Source organism: Micromesistius poutassou (genome assembly GCF_964030765.1).
Source record: "Micromesistius poutassou genome assembly, chromosome: 6".
Lineage (NCBI taxonomy): Eukaryota > Metazoa > Chordata > Actinopteri > Gadiformes > Gadidae > Micromesistius > Micromesistius poutassou.
The window spans coordinates 5690656-5710971 of record NC_140276.1 but is presented as its reverse complement, the minus strand read 5'-3'; the positions used below and the strand labels follow the sequence as shown (position 1 = coordinate 5710971).

General features: G+C 47.0%; 1 protein-coding gene across 2 annotated transcripts; it reads left to right on the top strand.

The window, feature by feature from the left end:
- Window positions 1-708: 708 nt before the first annotated feature.
- On the top strand, window positions 709-18426 carry bcorl1 (BCL6 corepressor-like 1). 2 transcript variants are annotated; one of them, XM_084468974.1, is made up of 12 exons: window positions 709-792; window positions 6593-6678; window positions 6784-9393; window positions 9622-9733; window positions 10304-10810; window positions 11924-12108; window positions 12381-12647; window positions 12773-12939; window positions 13664-13809; window positions 14992-15069; window positions 16426-16597; window positions 16991-18426. In XM_084468974.1, exons 1-12 carry the CDS (start codon window positions 759-761, stop codon window positions 17406-17408), a joined length of 4782 nt encoding a protein of 1593 aa, XP_084325100.1. In that variant the 5' UTR covers window positions 709-758; the 3' UTR covers window positions 17409-18426. The 2 variants fall into 2 exon arrangements, with proteins under 2 accessions (XP_084325100.1, XP_084325101.1); XM_084468975.1 differs by lacking the exon at window positions 709-792 and adding an exon at window positions 4034-4129.
- The last annotated feature ends 1890 nt before the right edge of the window (window positions 18427-20316 follow it).

Sequence of the window (20316 nt, the reverse complement as noted above, 5' to 3'; positions counted from 1 at the left end):
GTGTATCCTATGTTAACTTTGGGCTGCATGTGGATGAACCACATTAGGCCTACAGGACACACCTCTGCCAGTACGACTCCCCATCGGGTCGTTGATATCAGAAGAACTCAACTTTAGATTTGTTGCTAAATATTGATGAAACTTCAAGGGAATGAATGTAAATGGAAAAATGAAGCTCATACATCCACAAAGGCCTATGCCCTCAACAAGAATGTGTTTTATATAATCACATATACAACTTCAAGAACATTTCTGATGAAGTTGTCCTATCAAATTAATTTGCAGCTATACTAATTAAACTATATTATTATATATTATTAAACGGTGACATAGTTGATTCCAATGAGAATAAATTCTCTCAGATGTGGATCCATAAGCATTTCTGTTGGAGTAGGATTGCCAAATAGTCAGATGCAGCAACAATACAACATTTGATGTGTTTAGACACGTAAAATAGTTCAAACACAGTAGATCAATTGCAGTTGTTTTTTTGTTTGTTTTTGACGGTCTCAAGGTCGCTCGCACTTATTGATAAATAGTTCCGATCCATGCTGTTCACCTGTAGGGCTTAGCACGGCGCTAGGACCCAGGGTGCGCGATTTGCATCTCCAGCTGCTGCAGCCCGAAAACTGGCAATAAGCGAAGATCGCGAGGACAAGCCAAAATTGCATACTCCTATTCATTCTACTTCAAAATCACACCCCTGGGCCCGCACGGATCCACCACAATAGAGAACAATAGCTTGTTGCGCTGAATGCATGCTTTCTGACTGTAGGCAGCTTGGAGCGCAAGGTAAGACGGTGCAATACCATGCGATTACTAATAACAAAGGCGTTACGGGCGAGCAGGGGGCATTAAAGGGGGGGCATTGCACAACGCCATTGAGGGCAAGTAAACTCTTGACAAACTTTGACATCGATATATGTATTTTTTGAGTTGTACGTGGTTTTCAGTGGATAGACTTGTTTGGGTCGTGCCTTATTCCACCACTTGTGTTGTGTGTTGTGCGGGATCGTGTCACATGTAGCTACGGATAACCCAAGTTCCAAAGATGACATACATGATATTGCAGTCAGTTCGCCAAAACGCTGACACGAACCGATACAGTTCAGCCCCGCGCTTGCATTTCAACCTTGTACCACTCCATACCGTCACACCGTTTCACATTCACATGAGCGATCGGCCCTTGATTTCCTCCTTATTCGTCGTTTACTGTAGAATAATTAATTAATAACGTCTAAGGTAGTCGGCTATAACGACTCGGACTTTTACTTCATGCGTAGCCCCCCTCCCAACATTGAATTTTGACCAGGTGGACCGCGAACTCAGACGGGACATCCTCGTAGCCGTGGACCATGGCGGCCTAATCAGGTCGATAATCTCTCAGACGACCCGAACGAAAGATGACTATTTCTGCCCACTTTTTGAGGGCATTCCTGAAACATCCGAAGGCCCCTCGTAGCGAACGAGTGTCTTCCTTATTGTCACAGTTGGCGGTCGCACATGTGACCGTCCTTCCTATGAACACATCGGTGTTGTGTTTTGTGAAACACCTTTTTTTTTTTTTTTGGATTCCCATGGTTTCAAAGCTCCGCTCTTGGTCGAGCTATGGGTCAGCGTTGGTTCGCGAGTGGGGAGTGTGTTAGCGAGCGGGCCGGTCACTAGCGGGATAGCTGTCGGCGCGGTCACTGAGGTCCCCGGGTTACCCCAGCACGGACACAACGCGATGTGTCAACGGACTACTCCGCTCTCTGGCGCTTCACGGGCCGATGTGGTGCCATGGGGCTGCGGTGGAGAGTTGTGACCGCTAAACCGTCTTACACTTGCCCCACTGTCACCTGGCGAAGGGCGGTGGGGGGACCCGCTGCCATGACCGGTCTTATCTCCCGGAGTTTGAGCTCCGGAACAACGCATGGTTTAGGAGACTTAGACACGGGGGATATGTTGAACAGAAAAGCACATGTCTTAAGGTATCGCACATGTATTTATTCGCGTGTTTGAGTTGCTTGTTTCGTGGTTGGTTGGATTGGAGTTGTTTTGTTGATAGGCCTGCTGTAGGCTGCCCGCTGTAGGCACGTGTAGATGTCCGACCAGGGGTCTTTCTCATTGAGGGCTGCTTGTAGGCCAATCCCTAAACTCTGATCATCTCACGTAGGCTATCTCACGATACAAACTTGGACCTTATAGGCTGATCGTTTAATCGGTCCAAATTAAAGTTCTGACCCGGGAAGTGACAAATATGTTATATGTTGTAGGCCTATTACTTGTTGGTTTTGTCAATGATCAAGAACGCCCTGGTTATTTATTTACCACCGGATTGTTTCAATGTTTCTGTTGTTTCTGTTTGTGTGTGAACTAATGCGATTTTAAAATGCCATTGTTACATCGGTAATGATGGACATTACCTTGGACATTTCGGGTTCAATCAGATTTAACCCATACTGTAGTGCTGCTGCAGCGTATGCCTATGCATATCAGCCTACACTGCTGATTATTATTTCTGCCAGGAAATCGATTTATTATACGTATGTATATGTGTGCCATGTTTTATACAGATTTGACTTAAATGTATAGAACAACGTTATACGATCTAGTAGGCATAGCGTTCCTTTATTTATAGTTTAGCTCTTGTATTTTGTTTCTGTTGTATTTGTTCAAACCAACTCCTGTTTCCTCCAAGTCCCCCCTCCCCCTTTCAAATGATCAGATAGCCTAAATATGTTGGTGGACTAAACCACTTTATGATTCTCAACAGACTGTGCCTCCAGATGGAATCAACTCGACACCCTGTGTTATTTATTGATTATATCAATCGTGGCTTGATACTATATCGTTTCATTGTGTCAATAACATTTTGATCAGAATTTGGTCCTGTATTTTGACCGTATGGCAATGAGTTACAGGGAGAAGTGACCACTTACAGACAGGTGTTAACCATACTTAAATCTAGGCCAGAGATGGAAAACCTGCACTTAACACAGTGACATAATGAAAGTAACTGCTAAATGTGACACATTGCACTGCACTGCAAAAGTTGATGCAGTTCTGCTTATAAAAGGACCAGAACCTGACCTAGAAAAACCTGCATGTGCTAAGAAATAAAAGGGCATGAATTCAATGCTTTGTGGATATGAAAGGCCCAGAATCCAATCACTAATGGTTTATGCTGGAGTTACTGAAGATTCAGAGGAAATTTTGCGGGGGGGAAACGAATCTCCACACAGGGAGCAAATAGCCAATGTTGCTTGTTAGACACTTGATACGAGCTTATGGAAGAAGAGGCGAAACAAATGGGTATTTATAAAAGGCTTTGTTGTAAACAAAAACACTCAGGTAAACGTCAGTTGTGGAGGTCAACACAGGAGACACCTTATCTATTAGTAGGCCTCATTATCTGACATATATGGCAATAACAATACTGGGGGCTTCAGTGTAAGCCCAGTGCTTTAGGCATTAGCCTCTCATTGTGAAATTCAAAGAGAGCCGCCCGACTATTGTGCTCCGTAAAACTAAACGAATATCATTGCTGTTTACTACGCGCAAGTGCCCCAAACACCCGGGATGTCGCTTCCTCGTGTTAATTCCGCAACAACAGAAGACCCATACCTCTCCCACTCTTTATGTGTTTCGCATTCTCCTCTAGCAACCATCGACCCTGTTCTAACGTATTCACTGACTTGCTTCCCTTCCTCACGGAGACACTCATCCTCTGGCACTCTGTGATTATTTTCGTTTAAGAATACAATTTATCACTTCGTTACTTCGATAACCCTTTTCAGTTTAGCGCACCGTTACACTCTTGGTTGCGATCCCTCTTTCCCCTTGAGCGGCTGGAGCTCGAACTGCATGCCGGTACCTGCAGTCCTTACTCCTCCCAGCTCGCCACTACGCGAGGCTGGGCGTGGATAGCGGAACACTACACATCCCATGCGCGATGTCCACCTTCTACCCCTCTTTCCCACCAGACTAGAGACTGGAGATACTGTACTGGACTGTCTTGACGAACCCCCCCGGACTTTTAGAACCGAAAATCGTCGAGATTAGTGGACAGCAACGAGCAGCGGTGCCAGACGTTGGACCTTTATTTGAGCCGAGCCATGTGATGTTTTTATGCCATTTGTACGAACGGGTTCGTAACTGTTTCTGTCATTTGACATATTATCTTTCTTGCTAATTACCTTTAGAATTATTCAGTATTTGGAGAGTCTGGGGACGATCACAATCCGTTCGGGTCCAACTCGCCAGTGCCTCGCAGCGCTGAAGTGGTTTCCTTTAGGGCCGATACTAGACTGAACACTTGGTGTCGGTCGGTCAGGGATAAATACAGTAGCCTGTCTAAACATGTAAACCACTGTGAGTAATGCGGAGGCTTCGCCGAGACTTTGCTGCGCAGGGATCTGAACATTTGTGTTATTGGACATCGGAGTTTAATATTGTTTGCCATCTCGTTCACGAGTGGCGCCCCTTTCAGCGCTGGCCTGTAAGTTTGCTGTTGTCCACCCCACGGGCTAGTTGTCCAGTGGGGCACTTCTTAATCCAAACATTTGTTACCAACTCAGTGAAGTCAATGGCCCGATCTGTAGCGTTGCCATTGCTTGGTTCAATTGATCTGGGATGTTTTGTAAAGCACGTTACTGGTTCTGTATACGGACGGGCCAATCCGTATGCATTGTTTGCTAATCATTAGAGTTTGATGTGAATGTTACCTGATTTTTTTTGGGGGGGGGAGGGTTGGGTGGATGTCGACAGGGCTACGTTATCGGCAACGCTGTGACGGACACGGCGGCGGCGTTACCACATTGTGCCCTGCCAGTGCGAATGAACGACGCAGCCCAGGCGACTCGATGGGGAAATGCTCATGTCAGTGCTTTTGCCTCCGGACCAAAAGCACAAGCCTTCAATTGAAAAACAGAAAGAAAATACATTGAAGTGAGACCCCGATCGGGGCTCCAGGCAACACGACAGCCATTTCAGCGTGCTCGTGTTTTGGCTGTAGATGGAGCAATCACCTGAGAGGCAATTGTCGTCCCCGCGCAGATCGACTCGTTCGCCATCTCCCGCGAACGAGCGAGCCCGACCCGGGGATCTCCAGAGTTTCTTCGAGGCGATATCGACACAAAACGAACTATTTATAGACGTCTTATTTATATCGGTCTGGCTCACATTGCTAATATCTTTCACTTTATCGTGCGATCGTGTCATTGGGACATGTCTCCTTTGTGCTGGGAGATGGACAGGGAGCTGGCCGGATGGATAGGGGTTTAGATATGAGGGTTTAAATCTGTGTCATAGTTGGTGTTTACCCGACTGGCGTTGACTTTGTTTTTGAGTTTTGAGGTTATGAAGTGCGCATTGTGTGCAGGCTATTGCTCCCACACATGGGTCTAAAATGTAAGCGTATTCAAGTGATGTAGCGGGGATAGACGGCGTATCTGCAGCACAAAGACAAACTAGCTGTAAGCAACACGATGTCACACGGTAATGAATGCAGACCCTCCTTGCACTGCATCGCTGTGCCCATTTCACTCCGTGTTCGCGGATTCCAGCGGAGATGTTGTGCCGGGGATGTCATTCATTCAACGCTGTGGATTGTCCCTGTTCCGTCTACATCCCCTGTAAACACGTTTGAATCTCATGTGATTTCGGAAGATCTGCTGTTCTATCTATATCGGAGGCCGTATAGACCGAGAAAAGTTATTCTCAAATGTTTCCCTGGCAATGTTGATTGTTTTTTTAAATGAGATATTATTTTAATTGCTTTTCTTGAGAAAGTTACAGATTTGTTTCTGGTTAACTTGTGCAGTAATTTATGCCGTGACTTATGCAGTGTCACAGAAGGATGCCAAACTAAAATATGGCTTAGAAGATGCATGACAACCAGACGCTTTGAATTGTTGTGGTCACGTTTGTGTCCTTCTTATATATTATTTGTTTCTAGCAGCAAGCACATTGTGGCACTTGCCAACTGGTCAGCAATGTATATCCTGCGAACAATACGATCCTGCTAACTACAAGCATACTTTTATTAAAGTATCTGCATAATCTAAATTATTACAAATCCGAATCTCATTATTTGACCAATACTTCCCCTGGTAGTTGGGATACCTGTCAGTTTACCTGTGCATGACCTAATCGGCAGCTAACTCACCTAAACTAGCCTACCTGTGATTGAGAATTATAGGATCAATGTCATTTGGGAGGTCACTATTTATACCCCCTTTCCTGTCTGTTTAATGAGCTTGTGTTGGTTGAGTAAAACCACTTTGAGATTCAACAGAAACAGCTCTGCCTTTTTATGCCTGAATACACTGATAAGACACAACAGAACAACTGTGTTCCTCAATTCAGCTGGCAAAACCTTACTTCTCTGAATCATTGCTTTAGTTTGAGGAAATTGTACAATATCTGGCGTTTGAACACAGGAACTTAGCGGGAAGTTTTCCTCTGTTCACCAACAATCCACTTCTCTTGTTTGAACCTGGACCTATTAGTGGCTGAAAATAATAAGAAAGTCTTGTTAAAGGTCAATAAAAACTAATTATATATTTATATATATATATTTTTTTAACAATTTCCCACATTTACTTCACAGAATACCAACGCATTTCAAAGAAGCCTGTATTAAGTGGCCCACAACCTCCTCCTGTGAGATGTTGTGTTAAAGAAACACCTATGCAGGTAAGGTTTGTTTTTTTTCCATCTGACACAGATTTCGAGTTCAGTGTTTTATTACACTCTCACATTTAATTAACAGCAAGCTCACCACGTCCTCCCAATACCCAGGTGGATCCTACGCTAATGAATGTAGGGGATGGAGGCACGGTGAGCAGAGAGGTCAGTGCTCCAAATAAAGCGTCTCCAAGCATGGTGGGGAATCCTCCTCAGACGCTGCCCCCGGAGCTCCGAGGAGATGTCGTCCTCAGTCAGCAGAACCGGAACCCTGCGGCCAAGGACTGTACCGTAGCCAAGAAGAACTGTGTGGACACTCACATCTACAATCATAACCCAGAGGTGACTCCGCCTCAGCAGCCCGGCAATGCACCAACGCCTGGACCTGCACTCGCCGCCACGGACAAACCAGCGGAGAAGAGGCAGGACGTAGCCAAAATCAACTCTGACGGGGCGGGGGGGTTTCCCGCCTCTCAATGGGTCGGCGGAGCCAGGGTCCGACCGGTGGAGTCTCTCAACGCCGCCTACGCTAATGCGACGTCAAGTAAGAAATCGCAGACGAAAACGCAGTCTGTGATGAGTTTTTTCAAACCAGGCCAGCCGGTCGCTTTTGTCCCAGCCACCAACCTCCCCTCTCCCCTTTGTAAAATCACTCTTCCGCCCGCACTGGGTCAGATCGCAGCGCTGCGAGAAGCCGCCGCCGGTCAGTTTCAACAGGAAGTCCCGCCTCAAACCCCCTGTTCTGGCGGGACACTTCTACCGAGGACCTACCCGTATCCCTTTTCGCATGGACGGACTCCGCACCCGGAGAAGAAACCCGGCGCGGTGGCGCCCAAGCTCAAAGCAACCCTTGCGTCGAATAAAAGCGGTAAATCCACAGCGGAGCACAAGGCCTTGGCCTCTGCGGTGGCGTCGCCCCTGCCCACCACGGCGCTGCCTCTCAAGCACCAGCCTCCCGGCACGGCCCCGCCGGCCCGCTTCACGTTGTCTCCCACCGCCGCCATCTGCTGTGCCCCGTCGCTGGCCACCATCACCACTCAGAGCCGGCTCCTCAACCACGTGGAGAAAAGCAACACGGAGGACCAAACCTCCATGGGCTGCCTGAAGCCCAACCCCACGTCTGCTTTAGAGGACCACGCCGACGGCTGCCCCGCCGAGCAGCCGGACGTGCCCCTCGATTTGTCGGCCAAGTCGAAACGTCCAAAGTGTATCAACGAACCTTTAAGCGCCGTCAGTGCGAAGGAGCATCAGCACAGCGAGTCAGACCAGAGGGACGCTCCTAATAATAATAACAGTAATAATAAGAGGGGTAATACAACTATTTACAGCTCAGCCGTGCAATACCCGGTTTTACCAAACATGCAGCGAAATGGCTCTCATCAAAGACAAACAAACAGGCAGCCGGGTCACCCTGTCGTGGAGCCCAAGTCCTCGTGGGGGAAGGGGCCCTCACCAGACTCCATTAAAAGTATCCCAGGGACTTATGTTGGAGTCGCCAGCCCTATACTGGCTTCTACCTTGAGGGGTAAAGATGGAAAGGGCACTTTTGTTGACGAATTTCAGAATTTTGCAAAGCAGGAATTTATATCCATCGTTGACCAAGGGGAACATCTGGCCTCGAAGGGCAAGAAGCCATCCTTTCTCATGAAAGGGAACCCGCATCCCCACAGCGCTAAGCACGCCAACCGCACCAGCACAGCTCTCCCCAAGAAAAGCCCGTCAAAAGTAGCCCCGATCGCCGCCCTCGTGGGCTCCGCTACCGTTCGTCAGGGCGTGGCGACGGGCAAAACCCCCGCGGCGTTCTCCTCCTCCTCCATCGTCAAGCCAGCATGGCAGCAGCCAGCCATCCTCCCCAACCAGGCGGCATCCGTTCAAAAAATGGTCCCCCAAGGACCCCCAAAGACCAAGGGCACTGGGAGCTCGGAGGTTTCCACATACCAGAGTGGCAGTCACAGCCCTCTGAAAGTGGAAGACAACAAGTGGGACCGAGTGAAGTCCCCGTTATCTAACCTGGAGTCCATAGTGAAGCAGAAAGCCCTGGAAACAAACGCATTTGTCGCTGACGGTTTTGCCCAAGCCTCACCCGTTGCCGTCAAAAAGGCAGACGTCCAGAATCCTCTCACCGGGGGCCAGGACACGCAGTCCAAACAGACTGTTGAATATCCACCACCCTGGCCCACGGAGAGCAAAGACCGGAAGCAGTCCGGCACGCCGCATCAAGAGGTCCCGGTGCCGACCGCCAACCGCGTGGGGAGAGCAAAGGCCAGCGAGCGCAGAGACACCGGTACAGAGCCGCAAGTTCAGAGTCAGGGAGTTCAGGAACAACAGGTCTGCACTAAACCGGCTGCCTTCAGGGGCAGCGGCTCCATCAACGGCAGCAGGAGGGAGAGTAAACTGGCCCAGGTCTTGGAGGGAGAGTTACTGAAGGACCAAAGCGGGACGCCGCCGGACGAGCCGCGCAATGCAACGTTTCAGGGAGTCGTTCACTCCATCCTGACCGGCCAGTGTCTAAAAGGCACTGGCGAGGTCGACAACAAAACAAACGGGACCAAAGAGAAGTCACCCACCAAGTCCAAATCATCCGTCAGCAAACAAAAGGCAGCCGGCACTAAAAAGCCTGCAAAGGAGAAATCGCCGCCGGAGCCATCAAAGAAGGCCACCGTGACCGCGAAGAAGAGGCAGGACAAGGAAAGCACTCCACTGAAAGCGCCCGGCCTCAAAAAGGTAACCCATCCGTCTAGTCCAGTTATCAAAGTACATGTTTGATCTGGCACAGTGTGTTGGTTCTTTGCTTGATGCGTTACACCAATGAATGAATAATAATCAATTCAACACATTTTTTTTATGAATTCCTATTCATTTTTGAATCCTTGTCTGTGATAAGCAAATAAAAATGCTGAAATGTTTAATTCATAATGGTCTAAAGTTAGGGTTATCCCCTGTGTGTTTCAGCAAAAGAAGCCGTGTGCATCGGCAGACGAACCTCCTTCGCACAATAAAGAGGAGTTGCCCAACAACAGGAGCTCCGTCCACAAAGGGGAACAGGCAACTCTCAGAACACCAGGCCAGTCCTAATTTGTGTGTGTGTGTGTGTGTGTGTGTGTGTGTGTGTGTGTGTGTGTGTGTGTGTGTGTGTGTGTGTGTGTGTGTGTGTGTGTGTGTGTGTGTGTGTGTGTGTGTGTGTGTGTGTGTGTGTGTGTGTGTGTACGTGTACATACAGCACTCTGAATAAGCAAGCCTGAGCACACACCCTTGGTCTTAACGCACATAGCAGGAGGGCCGCTGAGAGGGAACATGTAATGTTCGGCCGGCGTACCCTGGGTAAATACAGGTTAAGAAAAGGTGTAATGTAACTTTTGAAGTGAATTTGGAAACGATGCGTCAAATTGCCCTTATCTTTGGTATAGTATTGGTGACCTCAAGGGTCAGATTAGATTGGAAGTATAAAGGCCTACATCAAGTGTGTGTTTGTATTAGTTCCCGTTCATTTCCCTGGGTGGTGGAGTCGTGTGCATGCACAACGTGAAGGAAACCGATTTTTATACATTTTTATATATTTAATGTGATTAATTGTTTTCCTTGCACGGTGTTCCCTGAGTGTAACCGGTGACTTGTGCTTCCTGACCGTTAATAGACGGTGGGCTGAGCAGCCCTCGGAGTCTAGACCCCACTGCCTCCCCGCGTAGTCTCAGCACGTCCAGTAAGACCGCCAAATCTCCCGAGAGCTGCTCTCCAAGACTGAGACGGGGTCGACGGCGGTGCGATGAGGCTCCGCCGGAGGACCCCTGGGGTTTTGCATCCCCCTCACCGCCGCCCCCTACAGCCTCCCTTCGAAGCCCCCCTTCTCCGTCTCCTCCTCCACCTGCTCCTTCCCCGCCGCCGCCCGCCGCTCCCACGCCCACGCAGCCGGCACGCCGACCCAGGGGCCGCCCGCGCAGCAACCCGCTGCCCAGGGACACGAAGCCGGCCAAGGTCAAGACGCCGGCGGCCCCCGCCCCGCCGGGGGGGGACACGCCGGCCCACAAGAAGCGCCGGCGCTGCCGCAGCAGGAAGTACCAGAGCGGGGAGTACATTGTGGAGAAGGACCGGCTGGAGGACCAAGGGCCCCAAAGCCCGACGCCAAACGACGGGAAGACAGACGGTATGTCGAGCCGTCGCCTTTATCGTCGTCCTCCGTGCACCGTTTTTCAATTGCAGATACTAATGAGGAGGACCGCCTACTCACAGGTTCAGTCTGTCTGGCACTCTGGTCATTGATGCCTCCCTTTTGTTGCGGGGGAGTTTCAGTTGCTTTCCAGTGAAGGCCCACCCAAAGCGCTTTGCCTTGGTCCTCACAATCCACCCTTACAAACCGATTCCGCTATCATACCTTCCTTACCAAATATCGCTTGTGATTGCTTCAAGGTGCCTAAGATTCAAGATTTATAATTGGACTGTTTGTTAGAATTTGTATAGCCATCCGTCAGCTAGTGAGTGAAATACTCATTTCTAACCAATCAGGCCATCTCTTCCTGTAATTGGTTCGGAGAATCCATCTCGCCTGTCATTCCCAGGGTGTAAATACAATACTAGCAATACTAAACACAGAACGGAGGGATTGTATGGTTTCAAAATATCTTCTGCTCTCTCTTTTTACACCTCTCAAATTTTCTTCAGCAGCTTAAACAGTGCAGTAGAAAAAGTGTGATAGGGAAATATATATTTTTTATATGATGGTTAAGTTGATTATTTATTTTTTTTAAATTACCAGGCAAGAATTGCTTGAGATCAAATGACCTATTTTTCGAGCAAGGCCTGGCCAACATGGCAGCAGTCAAATATAGTGAAAGATAAGACAAAACTGAAAGGAAAGCACAGACGTGAGAAAAAGAGACAAACACAGTCCAGAGGGTGTAGGAGGAGGAGGCAGATACACACTAAAAGAACGATTGTGTGATGATAACATCCGATGCAGTGAAACATTTACACACTCTAAACTTTGCCATTAAAAAACTTGTGAGCTGAGTTTTTTTTTTTTTTAATCATTAATAGTGATGAGCACATTTTCCTGACATTAAGGGAAAATGTGCCACACATTGTGCCACAGCTGGATTCTTTATCTTAGCATGAGGTATCTTTTAACGGTAATGACAGCCATATCTCACGCTTGCTTTTGATCACAGTTGCTGTTAATTGATTTTATTTACTCGTCCTTTGCTTGATCTCAAAACAGCGGCGGAGGCTCAACCTCTGACTCATTTTTTTTTAACTGTAGATTTACAGAGCGGTTTATCCCCAAGTCACGGGGCCTCCAGTCCTGCCCTGGCCCTCCAAGGGGCCCTGTTTACCCGCTCGGGGTCCGGCGGCTACCACGAGAGCGAAGTGTCCCCCGAGGGCAGCGACAAGCCGTCAGGAAAGAGGAAGTTCAAAAGCAAACACACCGACAATGAGGAGCCCAAGGTAAGATGTTTGCCCGTTTTCCCCATAAAGCCGCCTAATATTTACAGTGCAGTACTTAGTTGAGGGGGAATGGCGCTGTCAGATTGATTAGCTAATACTGCCCCCTTGTGGGTTTATAGGCTAATGCCAGGTGATTTATCCTAATGGCTGCTGGTTTTTATGTCTCTGGTTCCTGGAGCATAGAGCAAATTGCTCCGGTGTTTGCTCAGCACGGCACAACGCGCGACACCCATAAACACGGCTTCCTCATAACTGTCACGTCCTAATCACAGGCTAAGCCCAAGCGCGGCGGCCTGGGGAAACGTTCCGCTTCGTTGCCGCCCGACGAGGAAAACGCCGCGAAGAAACTGACCAGTCCCCCGGCCGCCACGCCGAAGAGCCCGCTGTCCCCACCGGCCAGTAAGAAGAGCTCCGCGGGCTGGGGCAGCGGGCCCGAGTCCCCGCCCAGGAAGCCCGTCCCCCCGGAGGTGCGTCGACTGATCGTCAACAAGAACGCCGGGGAGACCTTGCTCCAGCGGGCTGCCAGATTGGGCTACCAGGTGAGCGCTTGGTCCCCCATCTTCCACGTCCCCCTATATGAATGATCGCTAGCCGGCAGGTGACTAATGACCAACGGCTGAATGTCACCGTGCTCTGACGGCCGTGCCTCCGCGCCTCCCCTCAGGACGTCGTCCTTTACTGTCTGGAGAAGGACATCCGGGAGGTCAATCGCCGTGACAACGCCGGCTACACGGCCCTCCACGAGGCGTCGTCGCGGGGATGGACTCAGATCGTCCAGATCCTGCTGAAGCACGGCGCCGATGTCAACTGCAGCGCCCAGGATGGAACGCGGTGAGACACACCCCCCCCCCCCTCCCCCCCGTCGGCCCAAACACCAGAGCCTCAGACTGCAACAGCACGTCACGTCTCTTGGTCTCTCTGTGTCTTTTCTCCCCCCCGTTGTATCACGATCTTCGTCGCAGCATTTGTGTTGGTAGAGAATATCATACCTCATCCATCCCATCATTTCCATGTATCCCCGTTGTGTACTGTGGGGAAGAGTGGTTAGGGTGCAAACAGACGAGAAATGTGTTTCACATGGCTGCTCAGTGAAAAGGTTTCATAAAACATCTGTCCCGTTCGACTCGTGTTGTAGTCTTAAACTGTAGTCTGGCTAAGAATGTTTACTTGGTTGATAATAGACCTTTCCACAGAGGTGTCATCTTCAGAGAAACAAGAGTGTAGCTCATAACAGTAATTATGGGTCTGCTACTTTTACGTACCAGGGTGGTATTCTACCAGACCAGGAGACTAAATGAGTGGAGATAAGTTACCTACCTTTGCCCCAGTACATAAAAGGTTGTTCTACGATGATGCCTCTGTGAAATGGGTCTATGGAGACAGATTATTAATTTTGGTTTAATCATAAATTGTGTTATTACTTAGCCAGTTAGTGTGGCAGCTTTCAAAGTACACTTGTTTTATTAATTATATTTACTTTGCAAATACTACTAATACTAAGTAATCTATGATTGATGTAAATGTAGACCAATCCAATGTCTGTGTTGCTTCTAAGGCCCATTCACGATGCAGTGGCCAGTGATAACCTGCCAATAGTGTGGCTGCTGCTCAATCACGGAGCAGACCCCACGTTGGCCACCTACTCCGGACACACAGCTGTCAAGCTGGCCCACAGTCCCAACATGAAGACCTTCCTTACAGGTAAAATCATCTTCACAGTGAATATATATAGCCTGATCTAGTTTGAATAATCCATGCATGGATAGATGTTTGGTAGAATTATACCAAATATATCTGTAGATTCACATAAATTAATGAATTGAATTAGAAAAATGTCAAGTTGTTTGTTTCAATTCAATATGCACATTCATTATGATAATAAACTCCAGGACCGATCAATAATAGTAACAATTGTTAATTGAACAGGAATTTTCCAAATTTTCTACATCTTAATCAATAGATTTCCATTGTCTTCTGTGTCATCTTCATAGGGGAGAGGGATCCTGGAAGTATCAGTTTAGAGAGTTTTTACCTTGACTTTAAAATAAGCACACTCTCTACATGTAGAGAATCCACACAGAGAGAAACTACTGTGCAGCTGTACTCATTCTTCATAACACAGCAAGGCAATTACCATCAGCCTTTATTATTTTTCTTGCCCGGTCACCGAGGAAGGGTTAATCAGCGATTATTTTAATGTTGCGTTGCTTACAGTCTCTATAAAATGTGATGCATGTTGATGTTGTGGCTGTGTATACCTCACGTTAATACCTGGTTGCTACTTTCTGGGCTTGTTCAGACCTGGGACATTGCAGCTCGCTAACCTTCTACCGTATATGATTTACCTGAAGTATAATATGCTGGTTAACAGTCCCACTGGGTATTAGTCTGTGTGTTGTGTGACCAGTTGTTATGGGATTTTGGTTGCCCCCTCAGCATTCGAATAACTACAATCAGCAGCAGTTTAATAACATCTATTTTCAAAGTATATAGAATCACCTACTCACCATCTCTACTTTGGATTCTAATCTGCTGAGTTAGGATGGTAATTCAATTTGCTTTTTAGGGAACTGCAGAGGAATGGAAAATAGAGGATATTAAATATACAAACATGGTTAACCAGAGTTTTGTGTTTGTTTGCCTTAACTAAGTAGGCATGCAAATGATCATGTAGGTGACAAATTTATCTTGGAAATTAGTCAGGGCTTGGATTGGCTTTCATGCCATGTAATGCGGTCAAATGTTTTCCCACACAACTCCTAATACGGTTTTCCTCGTACATCTGAAAGCATCTGGGAAGTGGTCACACTTCCGGGACTTGGGTATACGCCATAGCCTTCTGGGTATGATGTAACACAAGACATTTCCCCCTTTGTTCTCCAGAATACTTCACCGATTTGGAAGGACGGAGCGAGCATGACCCCTGCCTGCTGTGGGACTTCCACAGCAGTTCCCTGTTTGGTGAGACACCTTTTTCCTTTTGCAGATCCGGCATGTTGAAATTTCTCCATCCGAGTGCAGTTTGCCTTGTGATGTATCTTTGGACAGGTAGCTTGGTCTATTTTTAGTGTTGTGTTTCCCCTTGGCCTGAATACGACTTTTCACTGAGTATCTGAGGGGCTGTTATTTGGGAAGCTGCTTTAGGTTATTCGATTTGGGAGTGATTCCTTCATCAGTTTTCTGGCACAAAATGTAGCAGTAATTAATTCTAAGATGGTTAGACACTTGGAGATGAGAGCCCCCCCCCCCCCGTCCTATATTTTCCCTTTTGTGAAGATTAAAAAAAAAATAATAATAATAACAGTTGAGGAGCAAAGCAATGTTAATTAATTGAATTGTTAATGTTTGAATGCAGACCTCCAGGCATCAAAAGTGTGCAAACAGTGCCAACTTGTGATTGCCAAACTGTCTAAAAGAACAAGAACACAGATAATATTTGCACATGTAGTTGAACCGCCTAACTAATCCTTTTAAGTGATGTAAGTCAACTGTCATTGAACATGATTTTTTTTTATATTTAGTTATTTAATAGTTAGGGGTCAGGATGGAGATGCTTTACAGACTGTTGAGGCAGTGGTTAAGATGTCCCGGGGCAACCCATGGTCCCACAGTGTGGCAACAGAGAATCCATTAGGCTCTTAACGGCTACTGTTACTCTTTAAATAGTAACACTGACCAATATTTCTCCTCCGAATGAAAATACATGTACAGTATATGTGGTTGAATCATCTGCTTTGCGAAGACTTGTAAACGTACACATAACCTACATTAGTATATGCTACACGTGAACCTCGTAAGATGGCGCAATTTGATTGGTTTGCTATCTGAGGATATTGGGCAATATCCCATGATTGAGATCGCAAACATGGGATATTGTTTTCATCGCAAAATGTTGCGCGTCACGGTCGTCTCGTCGCGCTAATAAACACAAATAAACCGCTAATTAAAACAAATAAATTTTGTTCAAAGTGTTCACGTGTAGTATATACTAAAACAATTATTCACTTCAGACTCCGTGAATAGTGCTAACACTATTCACTTCGCCTTTGGCGAATAATTGTTAAATATCAGAAGCTAAAGGCAGCACATTCTATTAAAGGGTCAGCGAAACGACAGCCCCAGTGGAGGCTAGGACTCCTGCATTGTTTATGTAAATAAGGCCCCCACTAGAGGGAGATCTTACTCCATTCCAGAGAAGCGTCTCTGTTTTTTCTGAATACATGTAACAAGTCTCTCTCTCTCTCTTTCTCTTTCTCTTTCTCTTTCTCTCTCTCTCTCTCTCTCGCCCTCTCTCACCCTCTCTTCACCTCCTCACAGAGAGCGAGCAGGAGCCGTGCTGGGAGTTCCTGCTGTCGGAGAAGAACGGGGAGCAGGAGGAGCAGGGGAGGGGTCCGGCCGACGGGGACCCCGACAGAGACGGCCTGCTGTTTGAGTTCTCCTCGGAGCCGCTGCTGCCCTGCTACCACGTCCAGGTGTCGCTGACCCAAGGGTGAGTCCGGGGTCACGGGGGGCCGCTGTAGACCTACAGAGGACCCTGGAGGGGACTGCGTATAAGCAGCAGCAGCACGTCTGCGGCACCACCGTCCTAGAGCAGTGCAGTCGCCGAGCAGTCATCGGCTTGCCACTAGAGAAATTCAGAATTTGACTTCTAAATAGTTTAAAAAAATAATAATAAAAATAACAAAACATTAGAACAAGAAAACACACGAAATGGTTCGAAATGGATGTATAATTGACTGGAAACACCACTAGGCGGTCACGACTCACAAGAAGTAGAACGCTGCCTTAAAATGCCTTGCAATCAGATCCAAGATCTGACCTTAATTCTTATATTTCCCCTCCTCTAACGTTGGTCCTCCTCTTCCTCTTCCTCCTCCTCCAGCTACTGCAACTGGTTCCTGCTGGCGGACGTCCTGCGGCGGCTGAAGATGTCCACGCGCATCTTCCGCTCCCGCTACCCCCACCTGGAGGTGGTGAGCCTGGCGGGGGCGGAGCTCTGGAGACAGGTGGCGGTCAGCCAGGTGAGCGGCGCCCTGGCCGCGCCCCACCGGGGGAAACGGACGGAGCGGGACGAGGACGAGGAGGAGGAGGAGGAGATGGAGCAGGACGAGAAGGGGGACGAGGAAGGTGGTGGTGGTGGTGGTGGTGATGATGAGGAAGGGCAGGTGGAGCTGGTGCGCTGTGTGCCCGAGCTCCAGAGACTGCTGGGCTCCTCCATCCACATCCTGCCGGAGGAGAAGGAGGAGGAGCAGGGCATGGAGGTGGAGCGCGCTTGTATCGGCAGGCCTCGTGGTCGATAGCCCCCCCCCCCCCCGGCCCGGCCCGGCCTTCTGCACGGTACGCTCACATGACCTTGTCGTGCTTAAAGCTTCACCTTGCGTCCTCCCTCTTGCCCTCCCTGTACCTCGGGAGAGTACAGTTGTAAGAGAGAAGCCCTTTTTTCTTTTTTTTTGGCAAGGCTTGTGGATGATTTGTGGGTCTAAACTCTAAACTCTTAAACTCTCGCTAGGACCAGTCTCTCTGACCTCTTGACCTCTTGTCAATCATCTGGTGGTCAAAGAAAAGAAGAAAACACCACAGGAACTGACGGAAGTGACGACGCTTGGTGCTCAGAAATATAAATATAACAGCTATCAGGTTCCTATCTATAGGTCAATTTGATTACAAATGAATTATTGAACACTTTTTTGGATTGAACATAATTGAATTATAATTATAATTGTATTCTCGTGGCGAGAGGTTGGGACGACCTTCAGAACTTTTTGGTTTTGAGTTTGTTCCTGAGGGGAAAACAAATAATATCTTCTCCTTTTTTTTTTTTTCTTCGAGGGGAGAGATAATCCAAGTCATTTTTTATTTATTTTTTTCTCGGTGAACTACGACTAAGAAGCTTAGGGCTGGCTTACCGGGTCAGGGCAGGCCTGACCCGGTACGGTCCAGATGGTCCCTCTGTGGACCTCGGGACACCCGGACTACATGCAGTGGTCCGACCCCACGGCACATTGTATTCTCCTTTAAACGGACCCTTCGCCCCTCGCTCTCTCTCTCTCTCTCTCCCTCTCTCCCTCTCTCTCTCCCCCTCTCTCTCACACACAGCTTTACCCCTACCCTCATTACCACGGAAACACACATGTGGTGTTCTTATCCAGAGGAGGAGATGTACAAAACATTTCCGGAGGAACCATTTCTATATATTTTTTTTTTCTTTTTTGGTGTGTGACCATTTCACACAAATCAAATTTCCAAGGCTCGGCTACGAAGTGATTTTAATTTCTTTGGGGTTCTTTGTTCTGGATTTTATTTGTACATTTTTTTAAGGGGGGGGGGGGGGGGGGGATACTTGAGAATGTGAACTTGTTTACAGATTTGCGAAGATGAACATTTTTTGTAGCTACGCCCTCCGCTCGCTCTCAGTGCCGAGGCCTCCGCCCGGTCCCGTTCCACAGCCCCCCCCCCTCCACCCTAAAGCCTTGTAAACTGCACCCCTGACCCCTGAACCCTGACCCGCCCTCCGTCCATGTGATCTTCTGGAACTCTCCTTGCTGCGTGTTTTTATTTACACTGTTGGTTTGTTTTGTTTGTCTGTGCTTAATTTAATAGTCATTAATATATTTGACCTTTTGTGTATGGGACAGAACTATCTATGACATTTTGTTTTGTATATGGTTGGTGCTTCATTTCTTTGAATTGTACTAATTAGGATTCCTTGATTCTGTTTTTTTTTTCTTTTTCTCTTCCTGATTGGAAAAAAAAAACAGTATTTCAGCAAAGCAAAAGTACAGTTTTAATGTACTGGTGCTAAAGTTTTGTGTTGACAATCAATGCAGTTTTTTGTTGGAGGTCATGAAGTAAAGAAGAGATATTTAAGATAATGTGATCGAAAGGAAAATCAAAGTATAGTGAATGGGATACACCAAGCCTCCAAGCAACCTGTGGGAGAACAATAAAGAAACTTTTATTTGACTCCTTTTGTACGAAATTGACAGGAATAGAGCATGATTCAGGCATGCAAACTAGTCACCTTTCGGCCAAATTCGCCGTTTTTTTTAAACAAAATTGGCCACTTGTGTGATTCGTGGAGATCCATTGAGAAAACATTGGGGGGGGTCTACAGTCTGACGAAAACGAGACGATAACTAAATAAAAATCAATTTAGGATGACAAAAACTACGACGAAATCTTTTGACACTTTTCGAATAAAAACGAGACGAAAATGTAAGCGGGACGATTTGGGAAGCGATCCAATCAGAACTAAGCCCTTTATGTGGGGAAGTACTGATCGTCCCGCCCGGCAGGTCAACTAGCAGGCGCTTGCTGCGTCGCAAGCAAGTGTCCATTTGTAAACAGTTTGGCGCAACAATCGCCGGTTAAAACACAACAAACTTGAAATCATTGGCAGACGAGTCATCCCAAAGTTCACGTAAAGATAAGCATCCTTAAACAGTTTTTTTTTCTTTCAAGCTAATGTTATGTTTGTTTTCGCTAAAATTGGAATAGGCCTACAACACAAGCTGAAAGAAACCACTGCTGTCCTGTAACGGTACCGGAGCTCTGTGCTGTCGACACCACAGCGGGGCACAGAAACACAGGATTCACTGTGGTTTCTGTGACACGAGAAACACTAAAAATGAATACTTATGTTTTATAAAGAAAGCTATCTTAGTGGGAAAGCCACGCAACAGATAGCCACGGTTACATACAGCAATGTTCTTATGACGGGAGAAAGGAGCAGAAATATATTATTGGTATAGGTCAGTAGTGTTTGAGTGAGAGACGGGAGTGAATGAGAGACAGAAAAATCGGACCCACTCCATTCTACCTCACAGGTACAGAAGGCCTCCGACAAGGATGGGCCACTGAGTGCAAATAAAGCTAGTGCATCCCAGAACAACAACAGACCAAGGAGGACGCCAAAAAAATAAACTCTGGGGATTATATATATATATATATATATATATATTTTTTTTTTAAATTATAAATCCAAAAAAATATTTTAAAAAAATTATAAATTAAAAATTTAAATTATATATATATATATTTTTTTTATATAATTTTTTTAATCGCATTTTTTTATATACTTTTTTTTATTATAGAATTTTAAAATATATATATATATATATATATATATATATATTTTTTTTTTTTACTCCCCGGAGAATAACCCTGGAACCCCCTAGTGGGTCTGTGTTTTCCTTGGCTCATGCATCA

Coding starts and splice junctions, on each gene's coding strand:
- bcorl1 (XM_084468974.1), top strand. CDS start 759: ATGCTTTCTGACTGTAGGCAGCTTGGAGCGCAAG. Junction 793..6,592: donor TAGGCAGCTTGGAGCGCAAG/GTAAGACGGTGC, acceptor TTTACTTCACAG/AATACCAACGCATTTCAAAG. Junction 12,940..13,663: donor AGCGCCCAGGATGGAACGCG/GTGAGACACACC, acceptor GTTGCTTCTAAG/GCCCATTCACGATGCAGTGG.